The 24,735-nt window shown below is 34.0% G+C and overlaps 1 protein-coding gene across 3 annotated transcripts in view; it reads right to left on the bottom strand.

Moving 5' to 3' along the window:
* The window catches only part of FAM172A (family with sequence similarity 172 member A), a 217,764-nt gene that overhangs the window by 167,187 nt on the left and 25,842 nt on the right, over positions 1-24,735 (bottom strand). For all 3 annotated transcript variants that reach the window (XM_032213058.1, XM_032213059.1, XM_032213060.1), the window contains one exon: positions 23,862-24,053. In XM_032213058.1, coding sequence (XP_032068949.1) covers positions 23,862-24,053 — 192 coding nt within the window. The remainder of the gene's footprint in view (positions 1-23,861; positions 24,054-24,735) is intronic.

The raw sequence follows: 24,735 nt of genomic DNA, 5'->3' as shown, positions 1-24,735 counted from the left end.
CCAAAATATTGCCATAAGAAAGGAAAGCACAATATTGTAAAATAAATTATTCAAATGACAATGAATATTAAATGTTTTTTACTTACAAATTAATTAAAATGTGTATTCTCCATTAAAAATGAATTACAAAAATACTTAATTTGTTCTACAGATAATCATTTATTTAAAAAAACCTAAACTGTACTCAGGGCCTCAAATTCTACCCTTTTTCTCAGATTTTAGGTTTAAAAATATAATGAAACATAAAAAAACTTTACTGAAAAACATTAATATGAATATTTTTCAAATATTTAAAGCCACAAATACAATAATTAGACATTCAGAAATGTAAAAAAGCCACAAAAACTACCTAAGAAATCTGCACAAAAATATTGACAGAAAATTTATAAAATGTAACAGGTACATTTTAGGTATAGGATTTCCTATATCCAAGGAACATAAATATATCTTGGTCCTTCTTAAGATATAAAAACTTGATTTTATCATCTGGTTTTCATACATTCCAGATTGCATAGCTTATAGCAACAAACTACAGTAAACTACCATAAACCTCTACAGAAGTTTAAATATATGTATCTCTATTTTATATAAAATGTTTCTCGCAGAATAAAAACAGATGCATTTTCAGATAAAAATCTTTTTGATTCACTACAAAACCATTTTTACAACTATAAAAGCAGAAGGGTAGTGATCTCTTTAAAACAGTTGTTTTGTTTTTAATTCTATTATACAACTTAAGATACATTCAAATTGAATTATGTAATTTTATGCAATTCTTCCCCAAAACCTTTGAAAAACTGCAAAAAGAGGAAACATAGAAAAAGCCACACAACATGGTTACGTGAAAACAATTTCTTAGCCACAGTCTTTTAAATCTATTTGAATTGTATACACTCTCCTGCTTTATCTCTCTCAGGCATACTGGGTGGTCCCCAAGTGCTTTAATGATTTCTTTTTTTATTGGTACTGTATTCTTACAGAAAAATTCTGATCTCTGATTCTTACATGTATTTAACAATTTTATTAACTTAAATCACTTCAGCAGTTCTCGCCAGCTTATATAGTATTATTCAAACATATACCTTCTGCAGTAGTCTAAAAACAAACAATTATACAACTACTTCAGCTTTTCTATACAGTGATATCACTGAAATGAAGAGAAATTTCAAATTATGAGCAGGTCAGGTCTTGGTTTTCATGTTTTGATTCACAAAATCAATTTCAGATTGATTTTTGTCTATATATCATTATTGTCAGAGGATTAATTGATGAATTTTTCATTTGATGAGCTGGATAGAGTAAGCTTCAAGGCACACAGTGAGAATTCTAATTTAGTGTGCTTTTTGAACAGTATTATATTCAATCATAATGTAATACATTATCTCAAAATAAAGAACATCTTTTTATGGTTTACTGTTGACTTTGTATAAAATTATTTGCATAAAGGACAACTTTTTGAAATCCATAATCTAAAATGTATTAATGGTATATTAATTTCAAATTCACTTTCTAATTTATTTTTGATCTTTCACTGTTACAGTCAAACTGAGCTGTAAGGAATTTAAGCAAACAGTGTTTATCCTTTAATTGCCCTCACTTTACTTTTATTACTTGGAAGTATCATGCTAAGGGTGAGGGAATGTGTGATTACAACATTACTGTTTATTGTGACCATTGTAGAAAAGACAGATAATCAAAGAAGGCCTCTTAAAAAATTCAGTCAGTCATAATTGATAATCAATTATCAAACTCTGGAAAAATACCTATAACTTGACAATGATGCAAAATTAATTTTAAGAGACACAATTCAGAACTTTAAAAGCACTTCACCATCTTATAGCTGGAAAGCTTAGTAACAGACAAGAATATCTAGCTCTCCTTGGATATTAAGCTTCAGCTCTAGAATGTCCTTAGCGACTAACCATAGAGACCTTTGGTTTACGAAGGTCACAGAGATAATGAAATGGGCTGAAAGATAGCTAGAGTGTGGGTTGAGGACTGCACTAGACTGCATGGTTGAGCACTGCTTAGGAGCCATTAGAACATCTATGCTATGACCTTTGTAGCAGAGAATAAGACTTTTTTTCTTCCACCATCAGAATATCTACTAAAAATTGTCCAAAGGATAATAGGATAGCATGGACTTGACCCAAGCTGTTGGGAAGGTTTTTCACATGCTCATGAAGATATTTAGTTTTATAAAGTTATTTATTTTGAGATAATGTAGTACATTATGACCGGGGTGGGTTTCAGCCGGTACGCACCGGTAGGGGATAATGGTTTGTGAAATTTCACGTGCCTTCCTGTACCCCTTATTCCGGAGGCCCCCTACTGGAACACTCCCTCCCCTAGCCTGCCCACCCCCGCTCTTTCTTTCTCCGAAGGCATGCAAGAAAGCAGCCCAACTGCTCAAACATGCTCCTTTGCCCTTGGCTATGCGCACTTCCTTTTGTTCTCCGCCTGCCTCCTTCACTCGTTCGGGCAGGAAGAGAATGAAAGGAGGCATATAGCCCAAGGCAAAGGAGATTGCTGCTTGCTTCCTTCACACGTTCCGGCATTGCGGCTGCTCCACTGCCCAAATGTGTGAAGGAAGCAAGTGGCAATCTCCTTTGCCCTCGGCTACGCGACCTCGTTTCGTTCTCCACATGTTTGAATGAGTGAAGGAGGCACTCACTGGCCACTAAACCGCCCATTAGCCATCTTTCAAACCAGCCCATTTCCTCTCTCCCAGTATGGGCTCTCTGGAGGGGGAGGGAAGTTCCCTCCTAAAACATCGCTTGTCCTGGTGGCACCCTGGCAATAGCAGCTGAGCGAGGAAGGAAGAATTCTGCGAGTTGAAGTCCAAAAGTCTTAAAGCTGTCAAGTTTGAACACTCCTGGGGTTTTTTTTCTAAAGGGTTAGGGGTGCAAGGGTCTTGTAACTTGACAGCTTTAAGACTTGCATGCTTCAAATGCCAGTTTCTGAGCCAACATTTTGGTTGCTAAGCAAGAGCGTTGTTAAGTGAGTTTCACCACATTTTACAAGTTGGCCATGCCCACCCAGTCACATGACTGCCAAGCCACTTCCACCCGGTCACTTGACCACAAAGCCACTCCCATAAAACAGGCCACACCTACAAAATAGGTTCTAAAAAAAATGGAAACCTACCACTGATCATGATTAAGTGTAAACACTTTAAAATAATCTGTTCAGAAAGGACACTAAATAAAAATTCTCACTTCATCAATGAATTTTAATGGTAAACCATGACAGCTTTTCAAACTTTTTTTGCAGAGAAAGTCTCTCATATCCATAAATAGACTGAAGGTAGTTTTAGTTACAAAGAACGTAGCAAAGTTGCTAGTGTAGTCTCTAGTCCAGTCAATTTTTTACTTCTCCTTGAGAATATACATAGGATTGTTGAATGAACGTGTGCTACTATTTCTTGTTCTATTTTGGCTTATACTGGAAGAAAATAATACTACCATTAAAATCTTCCTTGATTTTACTCAGGGGGTAATGCTAGGTACTTTAAAGGTGGTAATAAAAATATATATTGATTCATATATAGGGGTGGCAAACTCACATCGTCATGGCAGCATCAGGTGATGTATTGGGACTTTTTCCTCCTTCGCTAAACCAGACTTGGGCATAGCCAGCGCATGACGATCCAGCCCATGGTCTGGAAGTTTGACAGCCGTGATATAGACTACCCTCTATTTTACTATTCCCAACTAAGTTGTTCAACTGGATTGAGGATATGTATCTATATGTGTTCTGGAATGATACCTATTATTTAGAATAATTTCAATCTAATTTGGGACTTAAGGCTGAGAGACATGGAATATGTCTCTGGGATAGTATCTATTCCATATTCTGAGTATGACACTTCTGACATGATTTTAAAATCTACATTAACCTTTAACTTTATTGTACCATAAAAATCCCATACCATCCAAATCTCAGGTCATGCTTTTTAAAATATATAATTGCCGCGTTTCTCAGTAACATCTAATTTTTTTCATCTAAACCAAACAGCTGGCTGCAAACCAGAATTTCAAATCAGGCAGTCTCAATCCCCACAATTCCTGTGCCTCTTAAAGAATTTAATCAAAAATACTGCATTTTAAAGTCATAAACTGCAAAATTCTGACCTTGGCAGGAGAATATGAGGTTGAATTTTACTAGACAGACAGAAGACAGACAGATGTTTGAACAAAGCGATTAAAGATGTACTTGTGGGAGAGAGCAAGAAAAGTGAATGAATATATATATATATATATATATATATATATATATATATATATATATATATATATATATATATATATATATATTCATTATTTCCAAATATTTCCAAATTGACTTTTTCATGGAAGGCATATGAAGAATTTGAACTGTGATGACAAAAGATTAAATTAACTCGGTTAACAAATTAATAATTAGGAAATCACTACTCACCAAAGAACATACTTTCAAATGAATAAGTATATAACTTTTTTTTACAAAAGTAAAAGAGAATTTTGAGGTAGGTAATAAAACATCAATTTTTAAAAAGGACAAAAGGGGTATTCAGGAAATGACACATAATCTTGCCCATGCATGTATGAAAAAAATCAAGAAAATATGAAATGATCAAGAATATAGTGTAATGATTGGAAATCTCACTGTACTACAAAATACAAACTAGTTGCCAGTGGGCTTCTGGTTGCAATTCAAGGCACTGGTTATTAGTAAAGCACTTCATGGCACAGGACCAAGTTATCTAACTATCTCCCATAGTTTCTGCCCATCTGTGTTGCTCTCACCCTGATTATATTCTGGAAGACGTTAAAAACTTGGCTGTTTTCCCAGGCCTTGGGGTAAGGTAGTGATGGAGACGCAGGAGACTTCCTTTTTGTTGTTATTGTTCTTAACTGCCCTTATTTGAACTAATGATTCTGGCCAGAATCACTATTTTCTTTGCAGTCAAGCAGCCTGTAATCTCAGAAATAAATAAATGTAAAATAAATAAAATGAAATACAAATATATGAAATTTCAAAATTATGCTGGCTGGAATGACACTCTTTGTAGTCCAAAAATGTCTTGTAAGGTCATATGTTCCCAATTACTGATACAAATTTTCAAGCTGTTTTCCTGGGGAAAAACACATGCTACTGATAATGATGGTGCTAGGGATTCAGTTTGTATCATGGGTGAAATTTCTTTACGCGGGTCTTAGAAACTCATGTTTAGTCTTGTCCGCAAAATTCCTAGAAAAATGGATGTTACGAGATAGACTATTTTACACTTGGGAAATCATCACATTTTCAGGGTGAGGCTAGTTCCTTTAACTGTTTACCTTCATATTTTGCTAATCTTGGAATAAACACTCATAGCTGCTTTAGAAGACATAGCCTAATGTAGCATTCTTTATTTCATACACAACACACTGTAGGGGCAGCCTAAATGTGCCCTTTTTAAGAAACTGTTTTTAATGGTTAAGTAGCACTTTACATCTTCTTCTAACACATCTTGGCAGACACTCTATGACATCTCATTCATGATCTTGGTGATGATGCAATCAGGGACTAAACTTTCCAAGCAGCTATGAGATACAAGTCATTTCAACTTGGATTGCATGAGAGACTAGACATCAGGTTTCCACAGAAACATATGCCTTTTGATTCACAAGGTGCTACTTAGGCATTAACTGGATTCTGGAATGGTAGTCTTGTGGACAACCACAAAACTGTTATTAAACATTTGTTCAGTTCTCTTTCAGTTCTATTTTGTTTGATTGCTGAGTGGTAGATCTGTCGAAAAAAAGAGCAGCTGTCAATTTACACTAAAAATATATACAAACTTATCACTGATTCTGGAAGACCCCTCCAGCTTTGGAGTTCATAGCTTCTAGAACAGAGCACAGCTTTCTAATACAGCAATCAAACAAAATAGATTATGTTTCAGTAATGCATGAACAAGCCAGCAATTATTACAAATAGCTATTTAGAAGCAGAGCAGAAAACACTTTGACTGGTCTATTTTTCTTTTCTTTTCTTTCTTTCTTTCTTTTGTTTTATAAGTGAGAAATAATTAGGCAACATAAGAAAACAATAGGACAATGTCTGCATGTCTAATAGGCACATCTATATTCACAAAAGAAAACATACTTTAACAGAAAATAAAATAACATAGACAAATTGTAGAAGGTAAAAAAAGGATGCTACCATTAAGAGTTACAACAAATAATGGATAGCAAATTATACATTCATATTAGCAATATATTAAACAGACATAATTCTGAATTTTTAGAAAATTGACATTCCAACATTTAATCAATTCTAATAAGTTTATAGGTTGCATAAATCTCTCAAGAGCAACAGCTCAGATGACTGATTATCAATGATGCTAAAAAACAGCAATTCATTTGAATGTTAATTTCCCAAACCTGTTAAGGTCATTTATTTCCAAAACATTCTTTCCTTTAAGTCTTCTTTCCTTCATTTTCCTCTAAAGGCTGATTACAGAATGCTTTTTGCCCCTTTCAAATGCATTAATTCAAGCACAGACCTGGATGATTTGACCTATGTACATTTAATACAGAAGATTGTCTCAAACATGGCCAAAAGTCACGGCAGAATACAAATACTGTTGTTGCCTAGCCAAAATAAGATTTCTTTTTGGTTCCTTTTCCAGACATTCCAAAGAGAACAAGAACTAAGAAAAGAAATCTCTACCATACTAGAAAGGAAAAATGATACTTTAAAAAAATCTGTAGTGATCTACTTCTTAACCCTTTTTGATTATTTGGTGTACCCATTTTTGACTGGCTCAGCTGGGTATCTGAAGTAAAAATCCTGTAGAGAGATTACCAGGGAACAGAAAAAATACCTAAACTTTTAACATTCCAAAGGAAATAATATGGGAAAAAATTCTACTATATAGTTCTCATTCAATTCAAATTCCAGTAATTAATCCAAGGATATTTTCTATTTCAAGCAATAACCAGTAATGGTCTAGTGGTTAAAGCACCAGGCTAAAAACCAGGAAGCTGAGTTGTAGTCTTGCCATAGAATGAATGCTAGTTGGGTAATGTTAGTCTAGTCACTTTCTCAGTCCAACTCACTCACAGGATGATTGTGGAGAAAATAGGAAGGGGAAGGATATGTTCACTGGCTTGAGTAATTTACAAAAATAATAAAGGCAGGATGAAAAAAAATCTAATACCCTTTCCCCCACAGCTAATTCAGACAAATGAATAGATCGTTTTAAATGTTTTGTTATTTTTTGTACAGATTTCTTTCTCTACATTTTTGCTTTCCTGAATGTTTACATTATTTCCTCTCCACATGTTTTTCTAATTATTTGATATTGTTTAATACTCAGTAAATGTAATTCTGCTCTTGATATAGTATACTGATTTTCTCTCTAATCCTTTGAAGGATACTTTGTAATACCTGTTTAGGTTATTTAAAGATGCTCAAAACAGGTTGTTAAGTTTTTCCAAACATTTCCAGGGGTACGGACTGTTCAAAGATAATAAAAATAATACTTCATTTGTCAACGCACAACATATGTACAGTGAGATTGGTTGAGCTCCCTAAGTGCACCCCCCCCCAACACAATACAACTCACAGTGAAGACAAAAAGTCCCTAACCCAATAAATCATATCCTATTGAACCAGTGTGAACATGTTACATTGACTGACAGCTATCTCAAATTTCATACCTTATCTCTCTTGTTTTTAGGGTAAGATGGAATTCACTAACAGAAAACAAAATTTAACAATTTTTATAATTCTACCTTTTTTATTAATATCACTTTATTGGAACTCTTTTCACTTTTCTTAAGTATCCTTATACCAAAGTCTATCTTCCTAAGAGCCTGATCAAACTGCTAATAGCTGCAGATAGGTTCCTATAATAATAGTGTGATGATGTTAATTCAAGATCTTCATTTACTAGTTATGACTTATAAAGTTTAATTTAATCATTCAATTATCTTTGTTCAGTGTGCGTTAAATGATTCTCTGTAAGAATTTATTTTCTGATTTCCCCCCAACAAAGTATTTTTGCATGTTATGAATGTGTGCCCATTAAACTACTTCATTTCTTTTTAATTGATTTTTTTACATATAGCTACTTACTAAATTTCACCTTCTTTTCATGGTCAAAGGTCTATTAAAACATATACCTTAGAACACCATTCCATGGTTATAGATATATAGATATAAGTACAAATAGATATACATAGAATTGTCTCATCATTTATTCAAGAACATATTGTATATTACTTTTTTATATGAGCATTAATGTTTACCACACTGAAGTTCTTTATTAACAAGCATAAGAAAATAAGGTTTGCTTTCAGCATGATTTGAAATTTTTTTCGGGATAGCCTGCAGAACAATCCTATTAAGAGCTACACACATTCCAAGTACAATGACAATATTTGGTTGTAAAGATAAAAATCACTGGTCATGACATTAGAAGAACAGTCTTCATGGGTCAGAAGAGAGATATATACTAGTTAAATATAATAATGTTTTACACAAATGTAAAGCTTTAGAAGCTTTTTAAAAATGCTCATGCAAAACACTATAGCTCTCACTCTTAGTACACAGCAGCTTGCATTCAGAGGCCCACTCAACAGATAGTTACATACAGATTCCATAACTTGCAGCTATGTATCTTCTAAAATCTGGCTAATTCTGTCTTGAAGTTAATACAGTTAGCTACTAGATCTATAGTAACTTGTGGTAATTAATTCTATCAAGTAAATATGAATAACTTGTATAAAAATTTGGGATTGAATTCATTTGCTGGCCTGGGATGTTGGATTTGAGGTCCATTCCCCAGTGCACTGAGGGATTTCCCCTCTTCTTGCAGGGAGGGGAAGTCCTTCCTCAGTATGGAAAAACAAACTTCAAATCTAGCTAAAACCCTAGTGAAGGACAGCATTCTGAGCCTGTTGATATGTTCACTAGCATTTTCCCTCCAAACATCAGTTTTCTGAAATGCTCAGAACACTGGGCTTCACCAGCATTTTTTCATTTCACCTCTGGAGAGGAGGAATACTTAACAATGAAGACTAAGGCTCTGAGACTTCCAATATGATAGTATTTACTAGCATTTTTGCCAGATGTGATGTCCATCCCTGCAATGCATGAAGGGGTTTCTCCTTCAGAGGGAAAATCCCTTAGTACACTGGAGGCATGGATATCAAATATGGTGAAAGGCTAGTGAATGCCATCGTTTTTGCAATTGTTCTCCCAAGAGGGGCAAGGTGAAGGCCTGGATCCTTTTCCCTGCCATACCATGCTCTGGAGGCCCGAGATCACTCGCTAGTACTCCGTTTAACAATCACAACTGGGAAAATCAGGATTGTGGTTGCTGAGTGAAGCAGTCACATGGTGTCTCTCTTACTGACTGTGATTCTGATCTCAATTGTGGCCATAGGTGAAGGACACCTGCACTAGCATGCTAATATACATCTTAGCCAGTGGTGGGATTCAAATAATTTAACAACTGGTTCTCTGCCCTAATGATTTCTTCCAACAACCAGTTCACCAAACTGCTCAGAAACTTAACAACCGGTTCTCCCGAAGTGGTGCGAACTGGCTGAATCCCTCCAATGATCTTAGTCTTTAAAATAAAAATTCCCTTAACTCATAAGACAGTTCTCTAGTCCAAATTTTCACCATTTTTTTCTTAATGTAAAACACAAACTTTATAAATACTTACATTCTATGTTGAAGAGTCATCTAAAAGTATCACATCAGAAATTTTATTTAAATATCTGAAACAATCTTTCCAATCCCTAATTAAGCCTTGTACACTGAAGATACAGAAGGAAATATCTAGATATTTGTAACTTTCCTGCATGTCTCTGATTGGACTTATTCATTATTAACCTTAGAGGTTAGATATTAGATTTATTTTTAAGTTTATATCTTCCTTTCCAACATGTTGAAAATAAAATACTAGGTAAGATAAAACTTCCAGATTCATCAGGGATTTTTGAATTCTGATTCAACTTCAAGTATCAGAAAAGAAATGATAAAAAAAATGTCAGTAAGCACATCTTCTTTCCTCTCAAATATGAATTCCATTCTATTAAAGCAGAGTAAACAAACAATAGTTATTTTCCCGAGCCACCCCAAATTGTAACTGTTAAAAATCAATGACGGAATTATCTGCTTATATTGGGCAAAAGCACAAACCAAAAATCTGCATGTAAAAATCATGAAACGAAGGTAAACATAAACATAACAACTCCTTCTCTTAAAATCCAGAAAAATATACACAAACAAAAATCTTGGCTAAAGGATAGTTTGACAGAATATCATCCACTAGGTACTCCTTGCCTTCGAAATAGTAAGTGAGGTCTTTGAGTGTAGTCCGCTTCTTGTTTTATCTTGTTCTTCGGCACAACTTCATGAGATTTCCTCCCCGCTAAATATGTTTGTATCAATTACATATGGCATTGATAGGGAACTATTTTTCACCATGATTGCCTGTGCCAAATAACATCATAAAATTAGATCACTACATTAAATGTAATTTGACACAAGTTTTACAGGTAATCAGTCACATCACTTAAACATGTATGTATGCATGTGTGTGCGTGTGTGTGTGCATGTGTGCGCGCGCGCATACACACACACACACACACACACGGGCTATTTTAATCATAGTTGAGAAACATCAAGAACAGATCTTTCCCTGACTCTTATTTAGTTGATTTTGTTTCTTGAAGCATAAAAGCTATTCAGAAACTATGGAGAGTCCTATTCCTTCCCTGCCCCCAAACATCTTGTAGTTTATCTACTGTTGCAAGTTCATAACTGGATCTGGAAGTAGATTGAAATTTGAGACTACATTAGCCTCAACAATTTTTCATGCCATTCTTAAAACTTACTTAAGAGAAAAAACTGATTTGTATTCTAGAAATCTCTTGCATTAGAAAAGAGTTTTGTTTATTTAGCGGAATAGTTTCACTGAAGTAAAGCAAAACCAGAATGAGATGGAATTAAAGGAGTGCCAGGGATACTGAAAATGACTTGGTGCACTTGCTAGAATCCTACTTCCTCACTTCCCACTCCCATTCCCATTTTTGGTATATATTACACATTCAAGGAACACTGAAAAACAAGGTTTTGGGCTTTATCAATTTCTCCCAAACTTAACTATGTAGATAATATTGCTTGAATACAACACTAAAATAATATGTATACTGTGGCTCATTTTCATGCTTTACAGTCTTAATTTTCACACTTTATTTCCCTATGCAGCAAATTTGGAAAAAAAAGCACCTTCCCTGGTTTAAAAACTGCACTTTCCCATGATTCAACTTTTTGATAAGCTTGATTTTAAAGCTAAGCCAATCTTGTTAATTATGATAATTTTATAGTCTTTCAAAATAAAACAGTAAGGAAGCTACTTCAGTGTTTAAGCAGTAAATGTTTTGCTGGTAACAGCTGAAAAACATATCAAAAGTCATTCAACTACCATTCCCTCCAATACAAAGTAACTTGACTGACAAGATTGACATCAGGGAACTCATCTCTGAACCAATAGGCCAATAGCTGAATGGCAGAATCCTCCGTTACCACTGCCTGAATGTCAGATAACACAAAGAAAATGTTACAAAGGTCAAAGCATGGAGATGGTTCTTTATAGCTGAAAGTACAACTCGTTAGTATGGAAAACAATGAAAAAGGCCACAAAGTCCAAAATTAGCATCTCTTTTATCAGCTGCTAAAAAGAAATTATAGGAATGAGAAAAGCTTTCATAATATAAAATCAGTGGATGAGCTCCTCTACTTAGTGCCTTCAGCAATATAGAGTAAATTTGCCACAGTTCAATTTAAAGTTCCACATGGCTATAAACTACATATAGAGAAAGCAAAAGATTAAAACAAGAACTTTGATATAACAATGCAAGCCCTATAATTATTAACATAAAACAATATCATCAGAAATATTTTTAAAAGTAAGTTTAATTCTTTTTCAAAAATCAGTTTACTTGATTTCTATGTCTCCAAATGTTTTTTTCATTAATATTCTTTTTTAAAATTCCAGACTCAACTAATTTCTTTTCTTAGAAATTTTTTAACAGTTAAAATGATTATTTCCAAGTTGGAAATATACACCTTTTTATTTTACCTGAAAATTCATGAATGCCTAATAAGTGAAGCTTGAAGACTATATTAGAAAATTAATAATTAGCTTTGTCCATTTAATCTATTTCTGCTGTACACTCACCAATGTAGCCTATATTTCAGGCAGAAAACTTTCCTATCCAGGCTATTATGGAACAATTTCAATTTAAGGTGCATGTGATCCAGGCCTATTTACACTACATTTTCTACTATTTTCAAATTTCAAAACATTTTAAGAAAATTACATTAGTTGACTTGTAAATATTTATTTTAATTTAGTTTCATTCATTCAATATCATAGAATTGACAAAATATAGTTAGCAACCAGTATTTCAGTTCTAATCATTAGCTATTTTTAATGTTTAAAAATATATTTCAAAACCAAAATGCTGATGAACGTGAATTAACTAATCTCAACAAAGCAGAACTACAAGCAAAATGATTGTTACTACATTCATCTGCATTATTATTTATTTAATTAATTTATATGCTGCCCATTTTGCTATCCAGACATTAAGCATAATTTATGATGTGTTGACATGTAGTAAAATAAGAAACCAGCTTTCCTTAACTTAGAGAGAAGTTCCCTGAAGATGGGCTCCAGCACAAGTCCGAAAGCTCGGAAGACCAAACCTCTAGTCCCGGTGATTGACCCAGATTGGACACTTCCTTAACTTTGTATGTGACAATAGGATTTTTAACTTAAATAAAAGAGAAAAGTAACTGAGGTATTTGTGCAAAATAAAGGGAATGGCAAGTTACTGCTGCTTATCTATATGTCAGCAATTTATACAATATTAACATCAGGCTTTACTTAGTGAATCATGAAAATATATCCAGGATTAGAAAGTTTTAGCTTTTAATTTAGAATCCAAAACTCATTTTTTTCACGTTTAGCACATTTATTACTATTCTTACATTACTGATTTTTCCAATGAAACTGAGTATTAAAATAAGATTGATTTTAAATCATAAATTCACCAGATTAAGGAATGTTCAACTTTTTGGTGCATGGCTATAAACAAAGGTAATTTCATGAACTAAGAAACCTATAATGTTTATATTTAGAGATTTTTTTCCCCAATTTTAAGTGTAACAACAACTTATTACTGGACTATGCATCCTGGAAGATTATTTTATTTAGCCAATTCTAGAGATCAGCCTAAAATAGCATTCGACTGACCTTCCCACTATTGTATAATAAAAGCAAATTACTTTCTAAAGAAACATTTTATAAACATTATAAATAAATGAAGTCTCTAAAGATTTGTGTTTCAATTTTGCTAAACCCCCGTATTAAGCAATAAAAGGAAATAGTTAAAAAGAATTCTCCATTGAAGGTTGGTGAGGACGTTTAGGTCAGAATGAATAGCCAATTTTCCTTTCAAATAGTCTATAGGTGATTAATCTGAGAAAGGAACAAGATAAAAATATATTGGTGGTGATTTAAGAAACAAGAGAGAAGATGAAACAGGAGCGATGACTTGGCAGCATTCATGTCACATTTGTCTTTCTATCTGAGAAGACCCTACTATCTATTTGTACTCAGTGTAACAAGTGTAAATTTGTAGCAGTCTTGAATAAAACGGCAAAAGTTTGGAGTAACAAACATATCAGCACACATCTGATGAGACAGAAAAAGATTTATCAGTTTTTTAAAAAAAACCTTGTTCTACAACAGAAACTGACAGTAAAAACAACTCTCCATAAGGAAGACTTCAAAACAAATGAGTATATATCAAGAAGTAAGAAACACAGAAAATCTTAGTAGCAATGCTGTACTGTATGAAGTAGCAGTGACAGGAAACTTTAATTATCCCTTCATCTGCCAGGACCCAAACTCTTTCAAACCTGGTCCTTGCAGAAAATGTCTTATTTGTCTTGCTGACAACGTTGTCTTTCAGAGAGAAGAAGACATGCGACAATCAGTTATTCTTGAATTGATACTAATCCGTAGAGAAAATTTAGTCAAAGGAGTAGAAAGAGCAGGAATACTGGAGTAAAGAGAATGCATAAACTTGGAATTAGTGGTTTTTTTTACAGTTTATTCTACATTGGTCCAAGTACTGCATCCAATTCTAGATATCATGTTTAAATTTGATTTAAACACTTTAAAACAAGTTCTGATAAAATAAATTAATAATATTCAAGTACTAAAAACCAAATCCTATAAAGAGACTGAAGTAACTGAACATGTTTTGACTATGGGTAAAGTTTTTGTGAATATTAGAAAATCATTAAATGTGATGATTTGTCCTGTTGGGGAAATTAAAGCGGTTTTGCCAATTCTTGTAAAGTTGCATTAAAAGTTCCTGAAAATTGCAGAAACTTAAGAAAGTATTTTAAGCATCCACTCTGTGTGTGGTGTTGCCTAATAGCATTACCACTATTCATATTTTCTGACCTTGATTAATTGCCTACTCACATTTCTAAAGCCAATCAACTTCTTGGGAGATGTATAAAATACATTGAAAACGAAAGAAATTGACCAGTATCAGAGAGATGAGGCTGTCCATCCAGTATTAAGCACAATTGGCAAAAAAAAAAAATCTGTACAAAGCCTCTCACAACTCAGTTGCTAACTCCTCTTTGAGCTGGAACTACAAATCTGGGAAGACCCTCAAACTGCACATCAGTTTCACCTGGGGAACTGCTACTCTGGTTCAAACAAGAACTGGAACCTCCATGGATCAGTGGGTTTATAGCCACTTGATTTTGATAGGATTGATTTTAAACCTATTCCTTCTGCAAAACTTTTATGCACTGGAACAATAATTTGACAAAATTACTCATCCAGGCTGGGTTGAGATATATCTCTAGGTATCACAAGTGCACTGATGGTCCCTGCTCTTTTGCTGACAGATGTGTTTACCTAGTGGCTTCATATAGGTGTTAAATAGGAGAGGCTAGAAAATAAGGTTCTGTGGCAACCAAGAGATCAAGGATTTGGGGTTCAGTTTGTTCTCCATCAATATCAATTGAAACTTGGAGAAAAGGGGACATCCAATGCCACACCATATCCCCCAGAGTCAATTCCTACAGTCATTCCAAAAGGATACCATGTCGGTAACACTGAAAACCACTGGGAAATTGAAGAGAGAAAGGATGATTGCATCATCCCTATTCTTGCTATGCTAGATAAATCAATGCTGTTTTAGGGCTACGGTCCAGCATGAACTCTGATTGAAGAGTACAGATAGTTCATTTCGTCTAGAATTTTTTCAAGCTGTAGCTAGACCTTTTCTTGTAATGGTCGGCTCGGGCTCCCAGAGATTGACATGAGCTCATGGGTGAAACATTCACATCACCTGAAAACTACAGTATATGTGGTGGGTGCAGTAGAACACTACTAAAGCAGTAGAACAGAAGAGATCTGTGAGGTTTCATACATGGCAAAGATGTCTCTTGATTATCTGTACATGATGCAAATTCCATTTAAGAGATGTTGCTGCCCAGAATTCTCTATTTGGAACAACGGTTCTGTTCACCAGAAACCCTCTGCTCCTTTTTAAACCATACGTGTTGATTCACTACAACACTCTGACCCTCTGACTGTAATTCAGACTACATTTTGGCTCAGTTTTCTGAATTTCTTATTATGACCAAGCTCAAAAGGAAAGCTAAGGGCAGTTTTACTATTTACCAACCTGGCACTTAATCAACTTAATATTAACTGCCAGTGTAAAAGAATTTTGAATTCAACCTAATAGCAGAGGGTTTTTTTCTAGACAAAGAAATCAACAATATCACAATTTGAATATAACGTTATAAACTGCAAATGATCCAGCTATTTATTTCTGTTCACCTTTTTTTTTACATTAAAACAAGTACCCCTCCTGAAAATATGTTGGTAGAAAAAGAGTTCCCAGAACTCTTTTCAGAAAGCTTCAGTGCCAAGATTTTCTGAATTATGAATTATGATAATTCATAGTAATATGGTTAAAATCTTAGTCGATTATAGTAAGAATTATGGGATTTTTATTTCATAAATACATTTGGAGAAGTATAATTCAGCTTTTAGATACAAATGGAAAATGTTATTTTATCCAAAGTTAATAGATAGATTTGAGATTTGGTAATCACCTTGCTAAGTCATTAATTACACTTTGAGAATCTTTTCTTTAGTATGACTACTATCCACACATTTCTTACATTTTCAACATTATTATTCAGTGAACTTTACTTCTTGGGCTTTGGAATCATCTGTAATGTCTCTTAATCATATGTTCCCTCTCCATAAGCTACTCTTTTACTTTCTAAATTTGAAAGCAGCAATATTGCTTTCATGTAACGTATGTTTTCCAGATAATGTTCTTTTATTGCAAGAAATTTTAAAGCAATACCATTGGAATGTTTATAATGGAAAAGCAGCACTTTTTATTAATTTTGTATAAATTATCCTCAACCCTAGAGATTCCCTGGAGGGGAAGAACATGTCTGAATTTCACTATACAATGCCACAGGCACAAAGTGGGAGAAACTAAACAAGCCCATCCTGAAGGAGAAAAAACGCCTGCAGCTGCAAATGACCTATTACATGTCTCACTGGAAATGTTTTCATGTTGTAATTTGGTAATTTCAAGAAAAAAAAGACAATTATCAACATCTACAGTTTGTTCTTCTGTTGTTATTTGATTTTATAAAGGGTTTTTAAATCAAAGATGACAGATTATATTTAAAAGGACATTGTTTTCAGATGATTATGATATTACATAATTTTTGTATGAGAATCCCTATAGATGATTTATTTCGTGATTAGTTACAGTAAGGAGTTTGCAATGTGTAATAGAAATACTTGATTTTTATTCCACAGCTAATATTCTAATACATGGGTTTCAAACTCAATTTCATAGAGGGACGCATCAGGGTTATGTTTGACCTCAGGGGGCCAGGGTGGGATGGGTGTGGCCAGCTCAAGGTCACTCATGTCGAGGATGGCTGTGGTGGCCCGAGCCAGAGAAAACAGGCTCCCAAGCTCCATTTTTGGCTGCGACGGCCTCCTGCAAGCCTCTGCCACCGAAAGAGAGCTCCGGAGTGTTTTCGTTGGCAGAGGCACCGCGGACCGGTCCTTCACTGTTTTCAGAACAGCCAGATCTAACACCCCGTGGGCTGGATCTGGCCCACGGACCTTGAGATAGCTACAGAAAATCCTGAACATGGTTCATTGGGATTGGCATTTAAACAGCTATGAGAAATATTAGCCAATTATCAAATATTTTAAATATAGAATAAAATTGACAGTATTATAAACTGGCAGTCTTCCAGATTACAGATCTGCCAAAGAAAGTTTATAAATTCGTTGCCAGAAATCTGATTCATGGCTTATTCATTCTGAGAAATTTTAATAAACACTTGCAAAAGGTCCGCAATGGTGAAGATAGAGAACAAGACAACAAACAATCTTTCTTTCCACTTTTCATATGGGTGGGCCGAATTACAAGTATTTGCATTAAAATTCTTGTGTATTCTCCACATCCAAAATTAATAAAAGAAGGGGATTATTTAGGAGTTTTATATATAGGGGAATCCACAGGGTATGATAAAAAAAATTAAGCTGTGACAGTGTGATCAAAGCTCCCACTGTTTGTACATGCAATGCATATTAAAAACAGAAAAATTTCAATCACACTGTTCCAGCTGCCATCTTCAGTTTTCTGACCACATCCTGTGGACTGGCCTTGGCCATTAAAAGCCAAAATGCAAATCCTTCCTGAAGCATTGTGAAAGAAAATGAAGCACTAGAAGTCACTGCCTGAAGGTACCAAAATACCTTTGGAAAGCAGAATCTAATAGCATGCACAAATCTCAACTTCAACAACAAAATTCTATGCAAATTATTATATCTTCCATACTATATAGCCACCAGTTCTATGTGAAATTATCTAACCAGTGGAAAACATGAAACCCGTGCCACTGTGAAACTGTGTTAGTGTTAGCTTTCTGTCCTAAGTTATTAATCTTGTTCTTATTTCTGATCTTGCTGTGCAATTATGAAGCTGTGTATTGCACTGGGTACTTTTTGACAGGAAAGCAATGAATGTATGTATACTTATTAACTGTTTTAAAACATCATAGAGATAAAGCAATCAATTCTGAATCTATGAAATATTCATGTTACATATCTACTGAAGCATGCAGGGTTACATTAGTATTTTTTTTTAGTTTCTAAAAAGTGCAATACTAAAGAAATAAAGATTGGCAAGATTCTTTCATACTGAACCAGTTCTTGCATGATGTAATCCATATTTAGTGTATTTTATTATTTTGAGGAATGCATGTATTTCTGAGATTTGAAAAACCACACACTTCACGTCAAATATAGAAGAAAATAGAAGGCTCTATGTTCAAACAAAGAAGCAAATATTTCAAAATGGGTTACCTTCCCATTTTTGTATTTCATATTGTATTTCATATTTATCAGTACAAATATCCATTTAAATCTTGCTACATGTTGCAGAAAATAATTTGTATTAGTTCCACATTGTATTTAGTGACAATGCACACTGCCATGTTAAAAAGTTTAACCCCTGAGCAAATTATAGTTTCTCTTGCCTTTGAAAGTGTCAAGTGCATTGATTATAACTGCAAGAAGGGTTACTTTCTGCCTAGAGATTCACTTCCTTTACAGTCTTAAACACTGTCTCCTTCCCAAACTGGCTTTGATTCATCAATTTAAGCCACATCAGATGATATGAAAGGCAGAAGTAACACAGAAAAGAGGCCAGCTGTTAAAATAAAATACAAAGTGTAGGAGGATCACAAATCATGGATATCTTAGGACAAAGCTAGAGAGAAAAGCAGATTTGAAAAAGATTTTGGAGTGAGTAGACATGAACAATACGATAGAAATTAAGCACAAATTTTATACTTGTTTTCTCTGCATTTAAACTTATCTCACTTACTTGAAATTCTAATCATACCTAAATCAGCAAGGCTTTTTATATACCTACATAAATCTGCATTTCCCCTTCTCTCTTTAATATCCAGCATCACTATGAGGTATCCTTTACAAGATATTAATAATATAGAATTATAATATCTAACTGAATTAAGGAAAATGCCATCTAATTCTTAAAACAATAAAAAATACCAGTTGCTAGGAATATTTTTTCCGTATTTAAACATGAGGGTTATTAAAACTAAAGAAATACTTTTAAAAACATCAAGACTGTGCAGGCATACTAACAAAACAATGCTACAAATCACATCCCATTGTAACAGATTCACTAATATATCGAGAAAAGGCCATCATGTATTTATTCCCATTATCTTCAAAATCTGAAAGTTTACACCACTATTAAATTCAAGTACAGCTACTGCAATGAGCCTTATGCTACTTTGCACTCGAATCATAGACAGTGTTCCCAAACTTCCACAAAGTAATTGGATTTTCAGAACTGCAAGTAGTTTTATTCCAATTCAGTCATGACAGGGCCAGGAGGTAATGATACATCTGCCGTGATGCAACAAGCAGACCTGTCTTCTGTCAAGAGTTGAAATCATAAAGGAATAAGCTGTCATTAACAACCTCTCTTCAAACACTAGAGCTGTCATCTCATTGTTTTGTTCTACTGGCTTGGGGGGCAATGTGGCTTCATATACTCTGTCAATGAGAATTTAACTATTCTCCTTACTTTTTCGTGAGCCACTTTTTCTAAGCTTACCCAAAACTATGACAAATTCTCAACATAAATCCAATTGTGAGAAATATCCATGTAGCCGTCTTTTGGAAATTCATTAATTCAATCTAAATTCCACAGACACTGCAGTGCATTCCTAATAAAAATGTATTTATTGAATTGACATTGCTCTGCATATTTCATGAAATTTATTTCCTTAATATTTGTATCTTGCTAGTTGAAATGAAAAAGGCTTTTCTGGCAATGGAACTCCTTCTTAGTCTCATTACCCCTCTTCCCCACTCCCCCAACATTCATATATATCCTCAAAATCTGTCCGTAATAACAATGGAGAATGTTTTTGGGTTGAAAAGAGAGAAGAAAATCTTTGTGTAATAAGAACAAGACCACATTCCTCCATTTATCAATGCATAAAATGATTATCTATCCCCAACTAATAATATAACAATTGCTATAAATTAATTTCAGTCTCAAAAACGCCAAAAGGTATAGACGAGTATTTCAAGACAAACTGTATTATATGGACATTCTATGTAAATATGCAAAGTAAGACCATTGTAAGATGTATGATTTCATGGAGGTAAAAACACGGGAACAAACAGGATTAGAGTAGATATTCTTTTATAATAGTTTCCCTACCCCAGAAGTCAGATTGGTGTCAACTCTGGTATGTTTTGTGAAGGTTGCTAAGGCAGAACTATTCCATAGGTCCTTTGACAGTTATGTGATCCAAGGCAAGTTAATACTACTATACTGTATTACTGCAGTGTATTTATATGTCTGTTTTATTTTGTATCTATGTTGTGATTTAGTTTATATTTTTTAAGAGTATAAAGTATCTTGAATTATTGACTTTGCATTATACAAATAAATAAAATAAATAAAATATTCTGCACAATCTGATTTTATGAGATACACCAAGCCTCTAATCTAATATTAAATTATTAGTGTATTATTTCAGCAATTCACCCTGAGATCTTGAAATGACAGCCTTGGCTAGGTTAGATATGCAAAAAGCATTAACATGTACAGACTAAAATTCTGGAGCGTCTGGTGAGAAAGAAAATGGATTTCCCATTATTTCTTTATTTTATTTCTTCTGCTCAAGTCTTTACAAATTAAATAAGCCAAGGGGCTTATTTTTGGGGGAGGTCTTATATTTTTGCCCACCTGAAAAATATGGCATGGCCTTATTTTCAGGATATGTCATATTTTCAGGGAAATACGGTAGTGGATTGAACTGAATGTGCATTATTATTATTATACAGATGATATGTTGGTCCTTACTAATAATTACCCAAATGCTTTACCTAATCTTGAATACTATCACAGATTTTACTGGATATACAATAGACCGGAATGAATCTAATATATTGCAATCAACAAAAAAGATTTTATAGAAATATGCAAAAATGAAGGTTGTTCCTTTTCTAGAACAGGGGTGTCAACTCAAGGCCTATGGGCTGCTTAGATCTGGCCCACAAGGCCACCTGGAAACAATGAAGGACTGGGAAGCTCCGTTTTTGTTGGCAGAGGCCTGCAGGAGTGACTGATCTTGAGCTGGCCACACCCACCCCATGTCTCCAGGTCCCCCAAGGTCAAACACAACTCTAATGCAATGGCCCTCAATTACATCGAGTTTGACAGCCCTGTTTTTGAAGAAAAGCATTGATGACTGAAAATACAAATAAGTAAAAATGTAAGTAATATAATAAATATTAAAATGAATTCAAGATCAAGATTGTTATATATTTAGAAGGATACCTATTTTAATTCTACTTAGATACTTTGGAGAAAATGGTAAGCAAAAATGTTTATGGCATTTCATCTATCTAAACTGCAACTCCCAAATTAAAATGGGGTATTTAATTTTTCCAATTTTCAATTGTACCTTTGGCCACATATATTCATTTCTATGTTACGTATATGAGTTTGATATGAACTATTATACATACAATTAAATACTTATCACAATAAAAGGTCAGCTAACAATTCCAGCCCTTCTGTTATACCTTAGTGATGAAGAAGCAAGATAAAATTCTCCACAAGAAGCTAAAGGGGAAAGGCAGCTTAATTTCTTGCAGAGAGAAGTGAGTTTTATCCTCTTAGTCCCTTGCACAGTGTTCTGCCTCCAGTCCCATAGAATTCATTCCTCATAAAATCCTGGGATTTGACAGAATCCATCCTATTATATGGGTATAGTGACTGATGCAATGTTTTTTTGCTTGCTAGATTTAATTTTCCTTATGGAGTAGTTATTCATCGCAAAGACATCTTTTATACACTCATCCTTATTTAACAATCAAGTTCTGATGCAGTGACCAAGTTGTAAAGCAAAAGGGTTGCTAAGTGATCATGTGACTAAGAGAGAGAGGGAGACTACAATGATCACTTATTCAGATAAAGCTTTCTCATACATCTATGCCATAATTATTTTCACTCCGGCATGCATTGTTGTCAGGTGCATGAATTTTGTCATAAATGCATGCATTAGTTGAATTTTTTTATTAGCTATGTACTTACAAATGATTGCTAGCTGAGGTAGTTACTATAGGTGGGGTGGATATAATTTTATTTTCCTATCCCTAATTTTCCACCTTGGTATGTAGGGAATCTAATCTTACCTTCATGCCTCCTGTTATTGCTATCTCCTCCTGTTATCTCCTATGTGATTTGAGTTGAATTGGGTCAGCATGGGTTGATTTTTTTGTAGATAATAATAATTAGCTATTGTTATTATTGATGAGAGGTTTTGCATTGCCTTGTTATTTTTATGTTAATTTTATTGCTGGGTTTTGTTAATACAAGTGTTGCAAAGGACAGGTTTTAGAAAATTCAAGAAAATTAAGTGTAATTATCAATTTATCAGAAATTTGATTGCCATTAATTAGAAAATCCTTGTAAAGTGGTATTATAAATTCAACCACAGATTTTGTCCTACATAAATCAATAGCAACACATTACTATAAAACACTGCAATGCAAATTTAGTATTAAGCATCTGAAAGTTCACTTGGTTCACTTGTATACTTTATATAAACATACTGCATTTAAATGCATTTCTTCATAAAACCGTAGGAGCTTAACTGCCTGCTGAGATCAACTTCTTATAATAGGTAGACAACATTTTTATTTGAGACAGAACTAAGTTAAACTTTTTAAACTAATACAATGATTTTTTTCCAATTTAACAAATCATTACATTAATTTCTCTGTTTTAAACCATACATGTAACAATGAATTTCAATACAACATTTAAAGATTCTGAAACTCAACAGAAATTGCATACATGACTTGAAAATAAAACAATAAGTACACATTTGGTGTGTATTAAGACAACATACATACCCAGAATTGTGTACACTAGTCCCCCAAATTAGCCCATTAAAGAGAGGTTCCCCTGACCCCTTTGAGCTTTGTATGATCACTTAAAAAGCTTTAGACACAGTTCTCAAAAAACTCTAAAAGTTGTTGTTAAATTTAAATCTGTAATATAAGTGGTCGCTTGTTAAATTTGTACCAATACAATAGCTATATTAAATTGAAATTCAATTTAAATTCAAAACAACCATGTTTAATTTCTGTCCTGATTCTATCTAGCATTTTGCAAAGATTGGCTTCCAATACAGTATAGGTAATCCTCGAGTTACAACACTTCATTTAGTCACCATTCAAAGTTACAACAGCATTGAAAAAAGGGATTTACCGCCATTTTTCACAGTTGTAACTTTTGTACCATAATCATGTGATCAAAATTCAGATGCTTGGGAACTGGTTCATACTTACGACCGTTGCTGTGTCCCAAGGGCATGTGATCACCTTTTGCAACCTTTTGACAAGCAAAGTCAATGGGGAAGCCAAATTCACTTAACAACCGGATTACTAACTTATCAATTTATCAACTGCAGTGATTCATTTAACAACTGTGGCAAGAAAGGTTGTAAATTACTTAACAAATGTCCCATTAACAAAAATTTTAGGCTAAATTATGGTCGTACGTTGAGGACTACTTGTATAACATTCAGAAACCAAAGCACGACATACAGTTTGGGATGAGTTGTGCATCTCTGTTTTAGGAAAACCATAATTATCTTACCTCTATAGCTCTTTTAATATAAGGAATCTGAGTGCCACTATCCAGATCTTCATTTATAATAAGCCTTCTTGCCCACTGTCCTGCTCTGACAACACCACTGCCTTGAATTAAAATCATCAATTTATCAGGATTTATCAGTGCATCCTCACTCATAAAGATGAAACTCCTAGGTTCGGTCTCTTCTGCATCTACCTAAAATGAGAACAACATTTAATGAATATAAACAATTACACAGGGCGACATAATAAATAGTTACCGGAAGAAAACAGTGGCTGCAACCAGCAATTCAGATTGCATTTATGATTGACATAAAAAATAAACTTATAACCAATATTGCCTTATCGTAAGACAAGAGAGGGGGGGAGGAGGGAGGGAGGGAGGGAGAGACAGCGCACCATCCTCAATAGCAAACAGAAGACCAAACCTATCATTTTCCATACATCATTATCAGTAGACATCTTTTTATTTGGCTGTTTGATTTCTACATTATCCTTTCTTCAAATAGCCACAAATGGAATATTGGAGGTAAGTTAATTGAGAGAATGGCTAGGTTTACAGATTGTGCTTAATGAAATGTAGTAGTAGAGGTCAGTATTACAATAAATGGTGTGCTAAATCATTTATTAGAAATAGCAATATAAAGGTCTGAGTTGGGGGGATATCATTTCTCTAGTGATCCCCAATGGACCTCTATCTTTATATCTGTATTTACCTACATTGATAATTTGCTGCAGATTCCCAAGGAATTGAATAACTCTTTAGTAGTTCCAATCTATATAAAAGACAGTCAAACCAGCTCATTACCATCCAATAAGCCTTTTGTGAATAAATAATAAATATGTGAAATGTTTCTACTACAAATTAGCTGACTTGT

This window comes from Thamnophis elegans, chromosome 3, assembly GCF_009769535.1.
Source record: "Thamnophis elegans isolate rThaEle1 chromosome 3, rThaEle1.pri, whole genome shotgun sequence".
NCBI lineage: Eukaryota > Metazoa > Chordata > Lepidosauria > Squamata > Colubridae > Thamnophis > Thamnophis elegans.
Note: the sequence above shows the minus strand (reverse complement) of the source record. Positions and strands in the feature narration are given on the sequence as shown.